The sequence below is a fragment of the Mustela nivalis genome (assembly GCF_964662115.1).
Source record: "Mustela nivalis genome assembly, chromosome: 20".
NCBI classification, from domain to species: domain Eukaryota; kingdom Metazoa; phylum Chordata; class Mammalia; order Carnivora; family Mustelidae; genus Mustela; species Mustela nivalis.
Genome location: NC_139039.1, coordinates 24,081,273 through 24,103,405, shown reverse-complemented (window position 1 = coordinate 24,103,405; position 22,133 = coordinate 24,081,273). Strand labels below are relative to the sequence as shown.

Sequence of the window (22,133 nt, the reverse complement as noted above, 5' to 3'; positions counted from 1 at the left end):
GGTCTGCAGTAGGGTGGGATGTGGGAGAGTGGGAGAGGAAGCCTCCCACCCCCGGTGGTGAGAGCTGTAGGTCGGCTCATGGCAGAGCTCAGCGCGGGCACACCTCTTCTGGGCTCCCTGGGCTTCTAAAGTGGATCTCGTCTCTCCCCGACCTCCCCTTCCTCCTTGCTGTGCCCTCTTCCAGTTTGTCAGGACAGTGAGTCCCACCAAGATCTTCATGCTCTGTGTAAGAGCAGGTTGGATCTTTAATAATAAATAAATAATAAATAACCCAATAATAAATAAAATAAAGTGGAATAAATTATGAAGAACACACCCAGGATCTGTTCTCCCACGAATTTGCTCTAGACTTTTGCAAGTAGAGAGGATTTAAAACCACGAAAACACAGCAGAGAATTAGGCTGTGCCTGTTCTCGCCTCCCGCCCCTCCCCCCAGCAAAGATTTCTTTGGGATCTGAGAAAGGTATCAAAGGTACTGTTTAAATTTCACGCATGAAGTAATGATGACTAAAAGCAGAAGCCTGTTATAACATTGCTTATTTTAGTCATTCACAACTTCTTTCTGTAGTGAAAGCCGCTCCCTACTTTACGAGGGGGAGCCTCCCAGACCTTCCCCACCTGGAGCTAATTAGAAAGGGCCTGCCCTTGTATTTCATGGTGGGTGGGTGAGCTGTCTCCCCTTCCCTAAGATGATCCCCTCGTGGGGATGATCCAAGGCAAACATCTGAATCCTTGGGAGAGGCTCCACATTGAAGCAAGCTCGAGGCCCCTGGCCACGCCTCGAAGTTCACGTCTACTGAGGACGGATTCTGCTGTACACGTCTACTGAGGACTGATCGTGCTGTACTAGTCCGTTTAGTTTACTGTCAGTTGAAAAATGTTGCGGCTGGTCATCTCCGTGATTAATTATGGTTCTAGCTCATACTAAATTAAAAAAAATCTTTCCAAGGAAAATCATTTTTTTTTTTTTTAAAGATTTTGTGTATTTCTTTGGCAGAGAGAGAGAGCGAGAGCGAGCGCACAAGCAGGGGGAGCAGCAGGCAGAAGGAGAGGGAGAGGCAGCTTCCTGCTGAGCAGGAACGCAATGTGGGACTCGATCCCAGGACCCTGCGATCATGACCTGAGCTGAAGACAGACGCTTAGCCCACTGAGCTACCCAGGCGCCCCTCCAAGAAAAATCATTTAACTCTGTTCGTCAACATTATTAACCCAAAGCTACAACGCTGTGTTCACGCAATATAGAGAAATGAGATAACACCTACTGTTAACATGTAGGTAGACATTTGTCAGGATGTTTGTTCGCTTAATCCTGCATTCACTCAGGAGGAAGTCACTGTGGCCTTCCCGCATTGTACAGGCACCGGGAGGATCTAGTAGGAAGCCCGCTAAGAGATGTCCTCCAGGACCTTGCTCTGGAAAGGGAGATGAGGCTCGTGTATAACTCGGGTAGATTCTAGAGTGAGTCTAGACAAAGGGACCTAGGAATCACGCATCTCTGGAAGAGACTCTTTCCAGCTGATCAGGTCATGGAGAAACTAGAATTCCACTTAGTGGTGAGAAAGGTGTGTTGTGAATAAAGAAGTTATGCGTGGTCTTTTTTCTTTTAGAGAGATCAGCAGATTCCTGGGCTTTAACTCATAATTTTTGAATGACTGTTAGCTCATTCTCATTGAGTTATAGTTTGCCTTGCTTTTAAAATCCTAGGGATAAATTAATAATGCAGGATGAGAAACATTGGTTATTTAAACATTTTTTTCTATATGATACATGTAAGGTACACATGTACCTCCTTTTATTTTTATGCTATTTTAGGAAACTCTTGAGTTTGGTTTGTTTTTGTTTTTGCTATCTTAGGAACAGCTAAAGGCATACTTCCAGTAGTGTGAGATTAATTTTTAATTTGTGCCATAATAATGTAACAAAGCTTATATGGTGAAGAATTCAGTTGGGTCTACCTAAACTATTAACCATTGTGATTTTAATAAAACCATCGCCTTTGTTTAATTGCATACTTTGCCAGTACAGACTTGAAGAGCTACATCTATCTGCTTTATTATCATGTTTCCTTCAATCTGAAGTCCTGTTTTGTTTCCCTTTCTCTCTTATACTAATGCTTCTTAGCAATGAACACAGTGTGACTATGATGTGTAGCTGAACTGTATACTGAAGAGAGTCCTCTCTGGCTCGGTGTCACCTTCTAAATTTTTAGTTATTTGCAGACGATGGGATTCTACTTTAAAAATGGTCTGGTGTCAGATAAATACCTCCCTGTTCTCTATAGAAGGCTAATTATGCAAGTAAACTCATATCAAATTTCACAATCATGATTTTATTTTAGGATTCCTCGAGGTAATTGTTCCGTAGGGCAGTTCACAAGACCAGAGACATCCAAAGAGGGACATGAACATTTTCCATCACATTCATGTCCTCTGCAGAAGACAAATGAAGCAGTTATGGTGTGTGAGACCATGTAGGAGATTGGAGGAGAATCAGTGGCCCCTTTGTATCACCAATCCTTCCTACCAGCTCTCAGAGTGATCTTTACTAGGTAACCGTACATAGATTCCTCTTCTAAATCCCCATTTGTAACACTGGAGTTCTACCTTCTGCAAAAACAGTGTTCAGTTAGAGTGCTTGGGGCAGGTAAAGTGGCTAGGTCAGTGCAGGTAAGTGCAGGTAAAGAGGCTGGTACTCAGTGTGTAATCTTTCCCCCAAATTGCCCAGCCAGGTCTTAAGAGACCCAGGCATGGAGCCTCTTTGTCATCCATCGCCTCCTTTTGACATTGTTTTGGGGCTTTTGTGTGCCGCATTATCAGGGCAGCATCTGGAGCAAAGTGAGTCAAGAGCAGGTGTGGACGGAGGACCTCTCTTCTGTTGGGGGAAGAATACCTGTCCTCGTGCTTCTGCCTTCCCGAGTGAAATGATAGGACACCAACCGTTACACAAACCAGGCTTCTGACCTTTTTTTTTTTTTTAGATTTTATTTATTTATTTGACAGAGAGAGATCACAAGTAGGCAGAGAGGCAGGCAGAGAGAGAGGGGGAAGCAGGCTCCCTGCTGAGCAGAGAGCCCGATGTGGGGCTCGATCCCAGGACCCTGGGATCATGACCTGAGCCGAAGGCAGAGGCTTAACCCACTGAGCCACCCAGGCGCCCCGAGCTTCTGACCTTTTGGATTCTGAAAGTTACATGCTTCTGAGATCCTGAACGTCAGATTTGGGAACAAATAGGAGTGTGGCTAGGGGACTGTCGGTTTAATGTTGGAAAGTGGATTTCTATAACATTTACCAGCAATTCCCGAGAAGCTGCAGGCCACTCACCCTGAGTAGCCTGAGATTTGACAGTTGAGTGATAAAAAATTGTACTCGCCAGCCACGTTCTGAAATGAAGAGCAGTCATCCAGAGAGGAATGAAGGTCATGTGTCACGTGCTGTTTCTCAGCGTGACCCTCAGCCTTTCCTGGGTCGGGTCTGGTGAGCTAGTGTGGCACCTGACTGTGGGTAACTCGTAATCTCCTTCTCTGTCTCCCTTCCGGCTGTGAACTGTCGGACCCAGGAGCCGCCCAGCTTTTTTTTTTCTGCCTTTGGAGTTTTGTTTCTTGAACAAATGGAGCTAGGAACAAACAGCCTCCAATCTTCTCATTTTGAGGGTGAAGCTTTTTTTTTTTTTTTATTAACCTTAGGTGGACCCCTCATTGATTAGTTTGGAAACTAGATATCCTTTTGTAGTAGCTGATCTGTGATTCATACATAAGCCAAAAGAAATCAAGTTATCTTTAGGATGAGGAAACTTCAGGGCTCTGTAATAGAACTTCATATCTCACTTCCTACTTTTCTCTTTCTTTTCCTTCTTTCCTTCATTCCGTCTATCTGCCCGCCTTTCTTTTTTTAAGCAGAACCTAAAGTGCACAGGTGAGTTTAAAGGTAAAATGACTCACAGATCCTACAGGTTTTATCCTGGGATGCAGCTGGGAAAATTCGTTTTACATAATAAAGTAAATAAATTGCAAAACCATCTGGTAAAAAGCTGGTATACATCACAGGAAGGGAAGAGCTAATTTCATGCTTATCGTGGTTCTTATGAGGTAAGGTAAAAATATATCTGAGTATTTTAGGAAAAAGGGATTTGGAAGTGATTTACCAAACCAGTTACTTCAACGGTTCCGCATTTTTGCCCTGCCTGGAACATATCAAAGTTAACATGAGAATATTTAGGGTATGAACTTGGCCCGAGGGACATTAAATGTATTTTTACTTGGCAATTTTTAATATGAAGACATTGTATCTAATGTGAGTGAGGAGGGGAGCAGAGTTGGCGGAGTGGGGTCAGGGCTGTTGTGTTGCGCAAATCCATTGCATCAGTAGAAACCATGTACCTAGAGTCGGGCAACGCACAGCCCTCAAGGCCATTAGCAGCAGGCCTGTTAGGAATGCAAGTGGAAGGACTTTGTTCATTGATTCATTCATCTGTAAGTTATGGCTGCTTAGGGGTAAAGTACAAATTCAGAGTGAATCAGCTCCCAGTCTGGATTTAGAACCAACACCCCGGGACGTGAGCCTCTGAGATAGGCCAAAGTTGTAGGAATCAGATGATCAATACAGAGGTTAAGAACTTTTTGGTAATATGATCTGAAAAAATCTAAAGAGTGGAAACCAAGAGTCGAGGAGGTCCTGGGTGGTAGAACAAGAAAAGAGCTTTGGCGGTAACAGCATAGTGGAGAGCCCATTCTTGGTAAGGTCGACGGGGTTGGAATTCTTTATGCCCGGTCTTAGTAGGAAGTAGATGAAGGGCTTTGAAGCCCCACTGATATGAATGGAAGGAACCACTGTTAATTTAAACAAAATTGGGGGTGGGGGTGGTGATAGGAAGAGCAATAGCTTCAGTTAGAGGTCTTAGGATATGTCCATCAGGAGTGAACTGTCCTAGGGAGAATCAGTCACAAGTTATTAAATTATTTAAACAAAGGTATTCTGGGGCACCTGGGTGGTTCATTGGGTTAAGCCTCTGTCTTTAGCTCGTGTCGTGATCCCAGGGTCCTGAGATCGAACCCCACATTGGGCTCTCTGCTCAGCGGGGAGCCTGCTTCCCCCTCTTTCTCTGCCTGCCTCTCTGCCTACTTGTGATCTCTCTCTCTGTCAAATAAAAAAAAATAACATCTTAAAAAAAAAAAAAAACACTTGGAGATACTGCTACATATCACCTAGAATAGCTAAGATTAAAAAGACAGACTATATCAAGTATTGGTGAGAATGTGTAACAGCTCAGGCTCTCCGGTATTGCTGTTGGGGAGGCAAAATGATATAATCACTTTGTGAACCTGTGGTTGTTTCTTAAAAAGCTAAACGTCCATTTACCCATACAGCACAGCAACTACATACCTGCGTATTCACTCTAAGGGAGATGAAAATCTATGTTTAAAAAAAAGACTTAAATGCAAATGTTCATATCGGCTTTTTTTTTTTTTTCATTATGGCCAAATACTGGGAACAACTTGTGGGTAATGAATAAACACATTGAATGAGTAAACAAATTGTGGGTTATTACTTAGGAATAAAAAGAAATGAACTACTAGTAAAACAAGAGAGTTGAGTCTCAGAAGCTTTGTGCTAAGTGAAGGGAGCCGGACACAAAAGATCACACACTAGGGGGGCCCGGGTGGCTCAGTTGGTTGAGAGTCTGACTCTTGGTTTGGACTGGGGCACGATCTCAGGGTCAGGGGGCCTCTCAGGGTCATGTTGCCCCCCCTCCCCACCCCCCGGGCTCCATGCTCAGCAGGGAGTCTACTTGAGACTTTCTCTCTCAAATAAATATCTTTAAGGAAAAAAAAGAGCACCTACTATATGAGTCTATTTGTAAGAAATTTTTGTAGAAAAGGCAGAATACTACATTGACAGGAAGCTAGTGATGTGGGGAGGAGATGTGCTACAAGGGAACCTTTGTTGGGTGATACAAATATGACACACCATGGTTGTGGTGGAGGTCACGAGGGTGGATTTGTCAAAACACATCAAATTCTACACTTAAAATCAATGAATTTCGTTACATGGAAATTAGACCTCATTAAAGCTTCTTAAAAAATGATTTCCTTAGGGGCACCTGGGTGGCTCAGTGGGTTAAGCTGCTGCCTTCGGCTTGGGTCATGATCTCAGGGTCCTGTGATCGAGCCCCGCATCGGGCTCTCTGCTCAGCCGGGAGCCTGCTTCCTTCTCTCTCTCTCTCTCTGCCTGCCTCTTTGCCTGCTTCTGATCTCTCTCTGTCAAATAAAAAAAATAAAAGAAAAATGATTTCCTTAGATCTCTAGAAACATACCCCCTTTTCACATGAACGCAGATATATGGTGTGTGATCATATCCTTTTTAGATGAAAAGTTTGGTAAGTGAAACATGTTACTGAAGATATATCAGATTTTTCTACCTTAGCTTGTGTGGTTGATTAATACTTTATTAGATTGAACCACAGGAAGTTGTTGATATCCAGTAATTTTTGACCTACAAAACAGCAGCAATTTCATATGGTTCAACTAATAGAAGACATTTTGTTTGCTTTCCGATTCATCAGAAAGACTTTGGGCACAGGTTACAGCTCAAGACTATGTGCGGTAGTTAAATTCCAAGGGTTTTGTAGGACAAAAAGCCTCCATTTTTCATTCTAAGTTATGCATTTTATTTTACTTCATTGTACTTTAATTCAGCTCAGTAGATACTTTATAGATCTCTGCCATTTTCAGGGCCTTTTGCTTGGAATTAGAGTGGATGGATATACAGATGAGTTTACCACTCCTGCCCAAAGGAATTTAGGTGATGAAATTAAAAGTCAGGTGTGGACTTTGTCATAGTCATAGACAAGAGACTGAAATACAGTGCTTGATTGTCATTGTCTCCATTGTAGCAACTATAAGAAGGTATTTGGGTTTTCTTACTGAAGAAATAAGGGGTTGTGGATTTGCGAACATAAACATACGCATATATGAACCTGAAGAAAAAGTGGAAATAAGACCAACAATTCAGTTTGCTTGACCACTCTGCCAAGAGCAAGCCTCTCTTATGTTTTCAAGTGGAGTCGGTATAGTTTGCCCTCACTTGGTGCATGACCTCCTACTGACTCAGTTATTGGTTGAGTGTATTGGGCCATTGTCTTGAGTGAGATGATGAATGCTTGAGACTTGCTTCTGGGTATCATCATGGTCTTTCATCTGGAGTGCAGAAGATGTTGGACAAGTAGCTGCCACTTCATTCTATGATTGAACTTCATTGTTTGCTAAGATGGTGACAGGGCCCACACTCCATGGAGAACCCTGGGAGACTCACTCCTAAAGGCATGTTCTAGAGAACTCAGTGCAGCAGTGATTAGTGTCTGGTCAACTCGAGGCCCAGTTTTCTTAGGTTTCTAAGTGGAGACCCATTCAAGCAAAATGGAAAAGAAGAGCAGAGTGTATGCTCTTCATAGTTAGGGAACGTGTTTCCTAACTATGTTTTATTTTTTCCTCTTTCTAATAATGGAGTGCAGAGGATGGGGAGGGCAGGTGGTTCTTCTTTTGATGTGGAATGGAGTTATCCTAGCAATTAGGGATTAGATTGTTGACACATAGGCTCTTGTTTTTGGACATCTGCCACAGAAGAGAATGTACCCAAGAAACGATGTTATGGAAATGGGATGGGTTTCCATGTTTTGTTCTTGTGCTCTCTTTATGGAATCTCAGGTCTCTGTGTGTGTGTTCCCTCGGACAATAGCCTTTTGATTAAGGATTTGCAACTATGAAAAGGGGCAGGCATAGCCAAATGAAGCACTTAGGTAGTTTTTTTGGTGGTTATTATGGAACAGTAGAAGAGAGTACAGGCTTTGGAGCCAGACAAATATGGTTTCAAACCCTACATCCTCTGTGTAAGAAGTTTTAATTCTGAGCAAGTTATTTAATTTCAAGTTGCCATTTTCCTTATCGGAAAAATGGGATTAATATCAGACGTCACTTAAAGTTGTTGGAAAATACACACCAAGTGCTAATATTCTTTTTTAAATATTCCTTTTATTTTTTTTTTTAAAGATTTATTTGTTTATTTGAGAGAGAAGGAGAGCCAGCTCTTGAGCAGGGGGAGGGGCAGAGAAAAAAAGGGAGTAGAGAGAATCTCAAGCAGATTCCATGCTGAGCCCAGAGCCGGACACTGGGCTCGACCTCACAAACTTGAGACCATGACCTGGGCTGAAACCAAGAGTTGGACACACAACCCACTCTACCACCCAAGCATCCCCATTAAATATTCTTTTTAAAATTATCATGCAGCAAAATTAACTCTTCTGGGCATACAGTTCTATGAACTATAACTCCTATGTAGATTCATATAATCACCACCGCCATCAAGATACAGAAAAAATGGGGCACCTGGGTGGCTCAGTCGTTGGGTGTCTGCCTTCGGCTCGGGTCATGATCCCAGAGTCCTGGGATTGAGCCCCGCATTGAGCCCTCTGCTCTGTGGGAAGCCTGCTTCTCCCTCTCCTACTCCCTATGCTTGTGTTCCCTCTCTCATGGTCTCTCTCTCTTTAATACATAAATAAAATCTTAAAAAAAAAAAAAAGATACAGAAAAATTCCATTACTCCCCAGAAAACTTCTCCTGCTGCCCCTTTATAACCCTCCCTCTGTCACAAAGCCTTCTTCCTGAAAAGGGTCTTGGGGTACAAATTATGTTTAATTTCTATTTTATATCACCCCAAATTTAGGAAAATCTTCGGCTATGATAAAATACAGCTATCTGTTAGGAATTACTTTTCTAGGTTATGGCTAGAAGGTTGGCGGAGGGGGGCAATATGGAATTTTTTTCTTTTTTTTCTTCTCCCTTTCCCCCTTTCTCAGGATCTACTTCCATATTCCTGTGCATTGGAGATGCCAAACTGCAGAAAGTCTAATTCTAAAACTACTTCCTTTGCTTTGAGAGAATCTTTTTAATGGAATCATGCATTGACATGAAATTTAACAAAACTGTGTTTTGTGCCACATTTCGCATTAGCCCTACCAAATTTGTAAAATATGTGCTTTGCGTATAAAATCTCTCCATCATTAGAGGCAGGCGGAGTTCTTTGAAAACGGCTCTCTGCCCTTAGGTTATCTGCGTTCTAATTTAGGAGACCAAACTAAGATAAAGAAGCCTTGCTGTCTGTTATAGCTTAAATTGTGCCTCCTTCCCCCAAGATATGCTTTCGTTAACCCCCAGGACCTCAGAATGTGACCTTATCTGAAGACAGGGTCATTACAGAGGGAAGTAAGTCAAAATGAAAACGTTACGATCTGTCCTAATCCAGCGTGACTTGTGTCCTTATAAAAAGGGGCAGTGTAGACTCGGACATGCGCGCGGGAGAACACTGTGTGGACAGGAACCGGGGGTGCAGTGGAAGCCAGGGCACACCTGGGATTGCCAGCAGCCACCAGAAGCTTGGGGGAGCCTGGGTCAGCCCTCAGAGTTGGGACCAGCCAGCCAGCCCCTGGGTCTCAGCTTTCCAGCCCCCAGAAATGAGACAATGACACCGTCTTCCACTTGCACACCCTGTCTGTTCACCTCGGTTCCCTCAGCCCCGCTTCCTCGTCACACTGATGAAGTTCTTGAACCTAGGTGAGGTTCGGTGGGGTGAGGTTCGGAGCCGACCACTAAGAAAGAATTCTTAAGACGTCTTTGGTGCAAAAAGGTGGTTTATTAGAGCACGGGGACAGGACCCGTGGGCAGACGGAGATGCTGCTGCCCCGGGCCTGTGAGGAGTGGCTGGTTATATACACAGGAGTTGGGTAGGTGAGGACAAGGGGGTGTTCAGAAGGGCTATTGGGGTAAAGAAGACTGACAGGATATTGAAGGCCTGGTAACTATCAAGCCAAGGCCACTTTCCCTCTAATGAGGCACTAACAGAAAGACAATTAGGAGTCTCCTGGTGGAATGTCACATTCCTGCTATCAAGCGTCCTTGTCAGTGAGATTTAGGTTTAGAAGAAATTTAACTTTCTTTACTTTTCCTTCTACCTCAGCCTCCTTCAGTTTTTATGGAGGGGAGGGTGACATTAGGGCTTGAGGAATTGAGTTCTGTGCCTTTGGAAATTGGGCTATTGATAAGGTAACTTCTTTGTGGTAAATCTCAAGGACATTTGTAAACCAAGGGAGGCTCCTGCCTTGCAGGATTGTGATCTCTGCAAGTTAACTATTTGTTTTCCTTCTAGGGTAGTCAGGGGTGCCTGAGAAATGTGACACATATTACTGAGGGGAGCGGGTGGAGAGGGGGTGCAAGGTGCCAGCTTTTGCTTTGTCCTCAGCCAGCCTCCTGCTCCCTCATCAACACGATCTTTTTGGTGTTCAGTATTTGAATGTAGCCGAAGGCAAACAGCCACGCGGCGTGGTTTCCCCTTCAGCATACAACCTCACCACTCTCAGTGTCCCCTGAGAATGCGAGGCCGCCCTCGGTGGCGTGCCTTCTCCCTCATCTGGGGTGACAGTTTCTCCTCTCTGTGAGTGTGCAGCAGCCTTCGTCCCCCTGTCTGCACATGTCTTTTGTTTTTTATTTTACTGGGAGAAAAGGAGTAGGATGAGAATGTCCTCGTCTGCCTGACACTACCTCTGTCCGCTGAGTGTATCCGTCCCCATATCCTGTCTTCGCCTTGCCTGTCCCCTAGACGAGCCACTTATTCAGGGACACCTGCACTTGTGTCTTCTGGAGCATTCAGTTCTTACACGGAGTGTTTTCCCGCTCTGCTGCGCATCACTTTCCCCTCCACCCGCTTATTCCCATCCGTCTGTAAGATCTTTCTGGAACAACCAAAGCATGTTTTACCTGATGGCCCTCTCTTGCTCTCTCCACCTTGTTTATGGTCAGTTTCCTCAGAAACATTGTTCATCCTCTGTATTTACTTCCTTGCTTCTTTCTCTGAAGCCTCCCAGCCTTTTGCTTTAAAGGATTTTATTTACTTATTTGAGAGAGAGTGTACACACAAGCGATAGGGCACAAGCAGGGGGAGCAGCAGAAGGTGAGGGAGAAGCAGGTTTTCTGCTGAGCTGAGAGCCCGATGCAGGGCTGGATCCCAGGATCCTGAGATCATGCCCTGAGCTGAATTCAGTTGCTTAACCGACTGGGCCACCCAGGTGACTCTCTCTGAAGCTCTGTCAGTCAGACTGTCCCCACCATTTCTCCAGGGCTTCCCTGGTGATGCCTGTGTGGTCAGTGGCCTTGTCTCCCACTGTTGTTCCCTCCATCCTTCTGGAGACACTGCCTTGCCCTGGCTTCCTGTTCCTTTGCTGCTTTGGGGAATATTCCTACATGGGGTGGTCTTCTTGCCGCATGGCCTGCTTTGCCCAGTCACCTTTGCTGGGGCTGCTTCCTCACCCCAGTGTCCCCGTGTTGCAGGCCACCGGGGATATGTCTGTGAAGGGCCACATAATGAGTCTTTCGGGCTTTGTGGACCGTTCCGTCCGGCTGTAGCTACTCTACTCGGGCACCATAGCACAAAAGCCCTTGGAATTACATACATTTGAGTGAGTGTAGCTGTGTCCCAGGAAGACTATTAGGGACCCTGATATTTTAATTTCAGATTTTTTTTTTTTAGTTTTTCAAGCCATCTCAAAAATGTTGATACTACTCTTAGCTCACAGATCATACACAAGAAGAGCTGGCCTGTTTGGCTGAACTGGTTTGCGGACAAGCGTCCTGTATCAGGGAGCAAGGTCACCCCCTCCTTGGTCTTCATACACTGTACGTGTGCTGATGACAGAAACTTGGGTCTCCAGCTCTACTCCTTCTATCTGAAGCTACCATATTTAGCTTCCTATTTCGTACCTCCCCTTGAATATCTCCCAGGCATCCTGTGTCTAAAATAGAGCTCTTGATTTCCCCCCCCTTCTCAAGACAACTTCTTTCCCTGCCGACTGAGTTAGACCTTGGTAACAGTGTAGGGAGAATGCGGCTGCCCCAGATTTAGAACTGGAGTGTGGTGGCGAGAACGAGTGGGGACTCTGGAGCCAGACTTGGATCCACAGCCCGACTTTCGGCTCCTTGCTAGCCGCATGACCTTGGGAAAGTTACCGGACCCACCACTCTCTCTTTAAATGTGAAAAATACTGACTTTAATGGGACGTGAGGATGACGAATAATGTGCCTGACGTACGGGGTGGGCTCGGGAGATCATTAACAGAAACCATAGTAAAAGCTACCCAAAACGTTGATATCAGATGAAGGAAAGCTTTTTTCTAGTCTATTTCTATAACAATAAAGATAGCTTACCAGACCGGAGTATCAGTGAGTGCATCGGGGAATGCAGAAGGCTGTTCAGAGAGAGAACGCCATCCGGCAGGTTGCAAGTTCCACAGGTAGGGCGCATTTGTGAGCTGGAAGCCTCACCAATTTCCCGCCCGATGAGAACCACAATGAAGGGTGTTCTGCGTTGCCTGTGTCCCTTCAGATTCCTGTGTTGAAGTCCTAAGTCCTGGTACTCCGAATATGACCTTATTTGGAGACCGTCTTGAAGGAGGTAATTAAGTTCGGGGCGCCTGGGTGGCTCAGTGGGTTAAGCCGCTGCCTTTGGCTCAGGTCATGATCTCAGGGTCCTGGGATCGAGTCCCACGTCGGGCTCTCTGCTCAGCGGGGAGCCTGCTTCCCTCTCTCTCTCTCTGCCTGCCTCTCTGCCTCCTTGTGATCTCTCTCTGTCAAATAAATAAATAAAATCTTAGAAAGAAAGAAAGGTAATCAGGTTCAAATGAATTCATTAGAGGGACTCAATCCACCTGGGCTGGTGTCCTCAGAAAAAGTGAGAACTTGGGGACAGACAAGCAGGGAGAACACAGCCATCTACAAGCTAAGGGGGGAGAGAGAGGCTTGGGATAAGGTTTTCCCTGACAGCCCTCAGAGGGAACCGGCCTTGCACACTCTTGGATTTGGGGCTTCTGGCTTCCAGAACCATGAGATGGCGCATTCCTGTTTCAGTGTCTGGTACTTTGTCACAGCAGCCCTCATACACTCATTTAGACACGATCAGGAGGACTTCTGCGGCAGGACCTGATTTAGGGATCTTGGCTCACACCTTCCTTGTCCTCTGTTGCCTCTGAGTTGTGCTTACTGTCCCCTGTTGCTGGAAGGAAGCAGGAATTCGTGAGCAAATGAGAGCCGCAGTTACACTTGGGGCTGAGATCGGAGAAGCCCAGCCTCACTGCTCTCTAAACTCTCAGCCTGTCCGACCCCAGGAGCCCGTGAATGAGAGCAGCATTTCCCACAGTGTGTTGTGTGGATTAGCAATCCCAGGAGATCCTCTGAAAAAAAGGTTTCTGGTCAAATTGTTTTGGAAAAGCTATATTTTTGCAGAGCTGTTTTTTTGAAAAGCACCAGGTATCTCAGGATGCGAGAACGCCTCTGAGAAGTTCCACAGTTAACAAACATGGTGAGCCTTGTCTAGACAAGCATTTCTCAAACTTAGGTGACCCCAGAACCTGTACGTGTATGTGTGTGTGTGTGTGTGTGTGTGTGTGTACATGCATGTATGCATGTGTGTGTAACACTTGCTAACATTTCTTAGGGCTGGTGTTATATGGTATATACTTTGAGAAATGCTGGTAGAGAAATCTTGCTTATATTCATTGTATAGCTTTTTTTTTTTTTCATTGTATAGCTTTTTTGACTCAGAATACCAGTTATGAATACCAGAATATCAATTATGGATATTTTCACTTTCCTTATATCTACTTAGCTCTGATTCATTGCATAAACTTTCTTTTTATAGTTTTATTGAAGTGCAATTGACCTATAATAAACTGCATATATTTTAAGTGTACAATTTGATACTTTTTTTTAAAAATTATACTCTGTACTTAACGTGGAGCTCGAACCTAACAACGCCAAGGTCAGGAGTTGCATGATCTGCCAAAGGGGCCAACCAGGGGCCCCAATATAAGGGGTTTTTTGTTTGTTTTGGTTTTCGGTTTTGTTCTTTTTGTTTAATCTATTAAGTGAAGATACAGAAAACTCTTGCAAGAGTGAGGGGGGTCTTGGGGTGCCTGGGTGACTCAGTGGGTTAAGCCTCTGCCTTCGGCTCAGGTCATGACATCAGGATCCTGGGATCGAGCCCCATATCAGACTCTCTGCTCGGCAGGGAGCCTGCTTCCCCCTCTCTCCCTGCCTGCCTCTCTGCCTACTTGTGATATCTTTCTCTCTTTCAAATAAATAAATAAATAAATAAATAAATAAAATATTTATAAAAAAAAAAGAAAAAAGAAAAAAGAGTGAGAGGGATCCCAACAGTGTTGCCCCCGATACAAGTTTTGATGTGTGTGTATACCCATGAAACCATCACCACAATCAAGATAATGAACATGTTTATCACCCCAAAAGGCATAATTATTTTAATACAGTAATTTTGGTATCACATCCTCAATTTAAGTAGAATAGACCTCGTCTGTAGCTCTAGTCCCAATAAATAGTTCAATATTGAATCTTTCTTCGTCTCCAAAACTGGATGGGCCATTTAGAATTTTCTTATATCTCAAAGGGTAATAAAAAATGGGGTGAAGAAAAGCACTTTGATTTATTTATGTTTAAATGACCCAGAGACATCAGAGTCTTTTCCTTCAGTGTATATGAGCTAAATCTCTTGCATAGAGCTGTTGTACACAGCAAAGAGGAGAATGTGTGTGAAAGTGCATCACCATGCCTGGCCTGTTGTAGGCACTCACTAGACCATTGCCTTCTTTCCCTTCCTGGTTCCTTAGTCACCGCCTGTCTCCCTTCCAGTTGGTGTCCAGGTGGGTCAAAGGTTGGATCAAAGGTTGTTGGGCTTGGGGGGAGGGAACTGACCCAGAGCAGAGTCAGGCATTTTGCTTGGTGCAGCTCAAGTATCTGGGTCATCTTGGTTTTTCTCAATCTGTTTAAAGAAAGTTTTACCAAAAGTTGGTGTTGCTGGATTATTGGTAACGTCGTGCACATATCAGTAAGTGGAGCAGAGGAGCAGATGGTACTGGCTAACTAGAGAGCAGCACTTGCTTTAGGTTTTAGGCAGCTTTTAAAATTACTTTGTAAATGTCACACTTTGTTAGGTTAACAGAGTTGAAAGTCATATATATTTATCAAGGTCACAAAACAGAAGACCAATTAATTTTGAACTCATTTTTTTAAAAGATTTTATTTTAATTTTTATTTTTTTAAAAGATTTTATTTATTTATTGGACAGAGAGAGAGACAGCAAGAGAGGGAACACAAGCAGGGGGAGTGGGAGAGGGAGAAGCAGGCTTCCCGCCCGATGCATGGCTCAATCCCAAGACCCTGGGATCACGATTTGAGTCAAAAGCAGATGCTTAACGACTTAGCCACCCCTAAGAGATTTTATTTTTAAATAATCTCTGCACCTGATGTGGGACTCGAACCTACCACCCCAAGATCCAGAGTAGCATGCTCTACTGATTGAGCCAGCCAGGGCCCCTGAATTCATTTTTAATTAAAATTATTCTTAGAATTAATTTCATTATTTTAATTAATTTCACTTGTCAGTTATTCGTACTCATTTTTGTTTTTAATTTACATGCATGTTACTTGTGTTATCTGTATACTACTTATGTATATATATGTTATATACAAACTTTTTTTTTTTTAAAAGATTTTATTTATTTATTTGACAGACAAAGATCTCAATTTGGGGGAGAGGCAGGCAGAGAGAGAGAAAGAGAAAGAGGAGGAAGCAGGCTCCTCACTGAGCAGAGAGCCTGATTCGGGGCTCCATCCTTGGACCCTGGGATCATGACCTGAGCCGAAGGCAGAGGCTTTAACCCACTGAGCACCCCAAACATGTATATGTTTTTATTTGAACATTACTTATTGAATGTGGTTGAGATGACTAGATTATTTGTAGCTAAAAAGAGGAAGAAGAAAGTACCCTTAGGTACTAGAAAGTTCCCTTAGGTACCCTAGAAAACTGACTTGTTTATTTCAAGTCAGAAAAAGTTGGCATATTTTGGCTTGCAAGGAATCTCATCATGGAGTCAGAGATTTGAAAGGGATATTAAATTAGAAGTAAACCTATCCTAACCAATGAACGTTAAGTTGACTGTTTAATAGTTAATTAGTGAGGCCACATCTGGAATCAAATCTTTCACAAACTTTCTGTTTAAATTTGAATTTAATGCAGTCTGCCCCCCCCCACTTTGTTTAATGGCCTTTGTTTAATTTGTTTTTGGCTTTAAAAAAAAAATTTTTTTTTTTTTTTAAAGAATTTGGCAGTCCTTTCCAAAATGTTTCCTTCTGCACTGCCTCCAAAACAAAATTACAAACAGGTTGACTTTTTTTGGTGGGGGAATGCATTATGAAATCGTGTTTTTACTCTCCTGACTTGTAAATGTGTGTGGTTTGAGTGAGTTCTAAGGTTGGACCTTGAAAGCTGAGACTTTGAATATACTTCTTTTTCTTCACCGCCGAGAGAGTGATGCCAGTTGTTAGGAAAGTGTAGCAACAGAACCTGCAGAGCCGCCCGCGTGCAGTACCCAGGGAGTGCCCACGAGAGGGGCCTGGCCGCTAGGGTTGCAACCTCGAGGGCCTCATCCAGGAGCTCATCAGTTTCCTGGACATCATGGCATCTCTGCTATGCGCCGTGACAACGCCACATGCTGGGCATGCACAGATGAATGGGCTGGGGACAAAAGGCCAGTTTTATTTTTTAAAGTGTTAGTATTTTTTAACACCGAGACATGAGACCTTGTGAGTAACATGGCATTAAGCTAATTACCCAGTTGTGTTTGAACTATTGTCTTAGGTTTTCCACCAGTGGACCCCAAAGCCTTACCTAATGCATCTGGCAGCCGTCATATCTTCTTTTCCGTAGTCCAAGGCAATTCCAGCAGGAAATAGGTACACACCACCTGTTTCTTAGCTTTTATGCTTTCTTTTCACCTTCTTGTTGCTTTTTCTCAAGGGGAAATGAAGTAGCCCTTTATAAGTAGGTTCAGGGGCCTGAAGGCTGGAGGCATGTCTGTGCCAGGCTGGGCAGGGGCCGCCTACCAGAGCACCATTAAGAGAGAATCACGTGGCCAGGTCATTCCAGCACTGTCCTTGCTTGACCCCACCTGACCTGTCCACTCTCTCCCTTGCCCAACTCCCTTGGCTGCTGGCACCAAAAAAAGACCTCAAGATATAAAAGGGAGAGTTAATTTTCCCAATATGGGCCCCCAAATCTTACTTCCAGAGCTGTGTACATGAGTTGTGTGGGGGGAGTCCCTCATTTCAGCAGAGGTGGCGAAGACCATCCTCTAAATTGTACCTAAAACAGGCAAACCGTGCTAACTCTCAAAGCATACGAGTCATGACGATTATTTGGCATTGTAAATAACTCGGTTTATTTGTTTATCTTTCTTTCTCAGATACCATGGCCAGTATGCTCTGAGTCCTTTTAGATTAGCTCCACACTAACCTGCTTCAGATGCAAGGAATGGCAGAAAGCCTAACGAATGTTCTTCACAATCGTTGAGGTTTTTGGTTTACACATGAAGATGATGTGGCATTGGTACAGTTCTTTTCCTTATCCAGATGACCCTTACTGAGCACCTGCTGTATGCAGGCCCCTTCCCCCATGCTTTCATATGGGTTCCTTTGAAGTTACCAACACAGCTCTCTGAGTTTTAAGCAATTCCTGGAAGTTTCCGAAATTTCAGCCAGCTTGGGGATTACTTCTTAACGCTGTAGGTAATAATCCTGAAGGAGGAATGCTGGGTGATGTCCCACTGCAGGGGAAGAACACTTGGAACGCTTAAGCAAGTTCCTGAATCAGGATGATAGAGTCTATAGAATATAGAGAATTCTAGAATAAAACAATTCCATAGTATTTCTTTTTATTAGGAAGGGTAGATAATTAATTGGTGTGCTGCATTAGGATTTAGTGGCTCCTTTACCTGTGTTTTTCAAAGTACCTGGTAAGTGCCTGTAATCCTTCATCCTAACCTTGTTCTTGTTCAGGTCTGGTTCTCACCGGACAGTGAGCTCCTGGAGGACAGATACCGTATCTTTTTTTTTTTTTTTTTTAAGATTTTATTTATTTATTTGACAGAGAGATCACAAGTAGGCAGAGAGGGAGAGAGAGAGGAGGAAGCAGGCTCCCCGCTGAGCAGAGAGCCCGACGCGGGACTCGATCCCAGGACCCTGAGATCATGACCTGAGCTGAAGGCAGCGGCTTAACCCACTGAGCCACCCAGGCGCCCCCAGATACCATATCTTACTCATCATTGTTCTCCAGAGCCTAGTGCAATGGTAGGACTGTCAGATAGTATAAGGATGGGCAGTTGAATTTGATTTTCAGATAAATAACAGCTAGTTTGATTCTGAATATGTCCCATATATTCACATATCAATAAACTTGAGTTTTATATAAACAACAAATAATTTTTTAAGATAACTATGTCCCTGGCCATATTCAGATTTAACTGGTAATCCTGTATTTTTATTTGCTACATCTGACAGCCCTCTATAATGTCCATTACTTAGAAACTATTTTTTTTTTTTAATCTAAACGGTAAAATTCTACAATGTCCACAGCTAAGGCAAATCAAGGTGTTCAGGGGTACTGGTCATGTCCATGAAAAGTAGGATGGAAATTGCAAATAAGAGTAATTACCCCCTTCACAAGTTGTTTTAGTGCAGATGGACCATTTCACCTGCAACAACTAGATAGCCTTGATTATAGAAATATGTAGCGAGGACCCGAATTAAAGGATTGGCTCGTGTTCCTTGCCTTCCGTGAGCCAGGCACTCTCAATCCAAGTTTCTTATGTTCCCAAGCCGCCATCTTGGGAGATCATGCCTGTGGCCAGATGAAGTAGTTGTCTGGGATTATGGAACCGGGGCTGCGTCAGGGACTGTTCCCCTTCTCCCTTTCTGCTTTTCTGTTCCTCTCATTGCTGGTCTCCAGCACCCAGCTTCCTTCCTGAGAGGTGGGCAGGGACAGGCAGGAAGGGAGATGGTCATCTCTTGAGCTAGAGGAGATCAGAGCAGAGTATGACGGTGCTGGGTATTTTAAACCTCCAGATTTTTGTGGCGTGTGTGTGAGTATGTGTGTATGGGTCAGTGCATATACAGAGTGTGCATAAGCTTTCACGTAAGCATGCATGAATGATAATCTCCTCATTTTCCTGGTAGAGAAATGGAGCAGGTAGGCGTGAAATCAGGGGCTTCAGAGCAGAGACACAGGCTGATTCGAATGTGGTTGCTGCTGAGACTAGAATCAGGAGCTCCTGCCTCCTTTGGGGAATACTTTTTTTTTTTAGGCCATCTTCCCATCCACAAAGGAAGACTCTGAAATAGGTCTGGGTATTAATGGTTTTTTGTGGAAATGTAAACAGTCCTGACCTTAAATATTTGGAAGTGAGGACTCATGCCCTTCTCTCAGAATATAAATTTGACTCAGTTAAGTCTAAAAACAATTGCAGCCTAATATAAGAAACCATTTAGCCGACTTTGTCCGGATGTCAGCCAAATTAGAGCTTTGCAGGGTGGGGTGTATTCTGTTGGCTGCACTCTGTTAGGGAAAGCAAAAATAGAAAGCTTTTTCTCTAGACTTGAGAACCAAATCAATGTATGGGCATTAAGAGCATCAGTGGCAAATGGCCATGGAAGTCGGAATCTCAGCCTTAAGAGAGGGCATGCTGGTGTCCTGAGAACACAGAATTTGCAAAGCAACAAAGTGCCACCATTGGTTCTGAAGCTGTCGAAAGCAGCAGATACTGGATAGAATCCCTAGTCGGGCTAATCACACGTGTAATGTGCCAGGCGAGTGAGGCCACCTCAGCTCTCTGGAGGAGGATTCCTGGTAGGGGGCTGGCTCCCTTGAGAGGAAGCTGGCATGCCACCCCCAATACAGCCCTTTGTAGGGATGCACTCGATGCCTGGGAATTTATACTCCAGCTTCAGTTGTGCCCAGAGAAAATATTTATTCTCCATCTCCGAGGCCTTACTGAGCATGGAGGGCACGGTGATTGTTCTTGAAGTCTTACCCATGCCAGAAAACCTTGTTCACTGGAGGCATCAAAACTTCCTCTTTTCCATGTGCCTTAGTTTAACATCATTGGTAGTGTTTTGCTCAGATTAACTTCCCGTGTTTGTTTTTATTTTAAGCCTATTCTTTGGTTAAAGGGTTACTTAGTGAATGGAAGGAGAAAAATAAAGCAGGGGAAGGGGTATAATATGGAAGAATAGAGTTTCTCGTTTCTGTTCCTGTTCTGCAACTACAGATAAGTACTGTAAGCTTGTTATTCCCTGGTTGTTGAACAAGACACTGAAACTGCATTTTATAGTACTACATGGTGTATTTAACTTGGTTAAACAGCCAAGCAAATCAGTCGTTTAGCCTAGACTGCAACTCCACAGGCACTTTGAGAGCCTGTCTTGCGGCATCCAGACCTTCCTTCCTGCGGCCGTCTGCACCGATCCGTGCACTCACGGAGCAGGAGTTTTGCTAACTGTTCATCGTGTGTTGTCTGAGGCCCAGTGTCCTCCTCACCTGCCAGGGTTCTTTTCATTGCAATGACAGAAACTTTGCAAATATTAAGGACCAGAAATACTAAGGATACTAAGCATCAGTGTTTGGGATCAGACGATAAACTGAGTTCCTATGCCTCACACCCAAATCTCAGTCATTGCACAAATGCAACGGGCAGCTTCTTTGGGAATCCCTAAAATAAGCAGAGCTTAATTGGGAAAACACACTTTGTTTTTTTGTTTGTTTGTTTGTTTGTTTTTAAAGATTTTATTTATTTATTTGACAGAGAGAAATCACAAGTAGACGGAGAGGCAGGCAGAGAGAGAGAGAGGGAAGCGGACTCCCTGCTGAGCAGAGAGCCCAATGCGGGACTCGATCCCAGGACCCCGAGATAATGACCTGAGCTGAAGGCAGCGGCTTAACCCACTGAGCCACCCAGGTGCCCACACACTTTGGATGTGTAATTTTTGTAATTCATCTGGCTCTGGATTTTTCTCCTAAGCCCTTGAGGCAGATTTCATTCAGTTCATAGCCCTAGGTGAGTTTCTGTATTATGAAGCTTTTCCAAGGAGAAGCTGATGGGCTAAACAGGCCACGAGTTCCCAGAGCAGTAAAACCATCCACGGAGCTGTTGGAGTGTATCTAGGACTTGCTAGAAGAGGGAGTTGCTAGGTGGGAAGTGGAACAAAGAACAGTTCTGCTGAGGGGCGCCTGGGTGGTGCAGTCAGTTCATCACCTGATCTTGATTTCAGCACGGGTCATAATCTCAGGGTCATGAGATCGAGCCCCAGTGCGGGCTCCACACTCAGTGGGGAGTCTGCTCCCACTCATGTTCGCTCTTTCAAGTGAATAAATAAATCTTTAAAAAATCATAATAAAAAAAAGAAAAGTTCTGTTGAGATTATACTAGCAGTGAAGGGTTAGGTGGGTTAATGGATGGTGTGGTGGCCTGGGAATTCAGGGACCTCAGGTATTATTTCTACATATAAACTCTGATTTTGGACATTTCCATGCTCAGGTCCTGCCAGTTAATCTTCAATCTAAGCTGCTGGATTAAGTGACCTCTCAAGTCTCTTCCGGTTTAAAATTCTGCTCTCACATGGAAACACACTATCAGGAAAATGTCAGTGCCAAAGTCTCTAATACGGGAAGTATTTTCAGGTTCTAGCTCAGTGAGAGTTACTTTTGCTATCAACATTTTATAAAAGTTACTTTTGCTCTTAACATTTTTATAAAAGTTACTTTTGCTATTAACATTTTTTATAAATGTTACTTTTGCTATCAACATTTTCTAAAAGTTACTTTGCTATTAACATTTTTATAAAAGTTTACTTTTACTGTTAACATTTTATAAAAAGTTGGAAATTATTAGTGTGTGTGGTCACACCCATGTTAAAGTTGTTTGTATTTCAGTTAATGAAAGAGAACTTGAAGTGACTATTAACATTTACTAAGGGGTGTAGCTGAGGGTTGGTGGTTTATAAGGGCAAACTCGTGTAATAGTGAGCCATGGCCACTGGGTTGAAAAGTTTACAATTGGATTTTTTTTGTTTTTGTAGCCTCAAACCTGATCAAAGGTAGATGATTCTTATAAAATTATCTTCATTAGAACAGGCATAATATTGGCCATCACTGTTGCTCAGGGTGAAGATTTCAAAGTGTTAGGTTTCTGTA

General features: G+C 43.7%; 1 protein-coding gene across 3 annotated transcripts in view; it reads left to right on the top strand.

Moving 5' to 3' along the window:
- The window catches only part of MFHAS1 (multifunctional ROCO family signaling regulator 1), a 99,591-nt gene that overhangs the window by 21,187 nt on the left and 56,271 nt on the right, over positions 1-22,133 (top strand). The window contains exon 2 of one of the 3 annotated variants that reach the window (XM_082715535.1): positions 976-1,993. The exons of the other annotated variants lie outside the window; for them this stretch is intronic. Coding sequence (XP_082571661.1) covers positions 976-1,073 — 98 coding nt within the window. The 3' untranslated portion in view covers positions 1,074-1,993. Of the gene's footprint in view, positions 1-975; positions 1,994-22,133 lie in introns of those variants that run through there. 3 annotated transcript variants of the gene reach the window in all.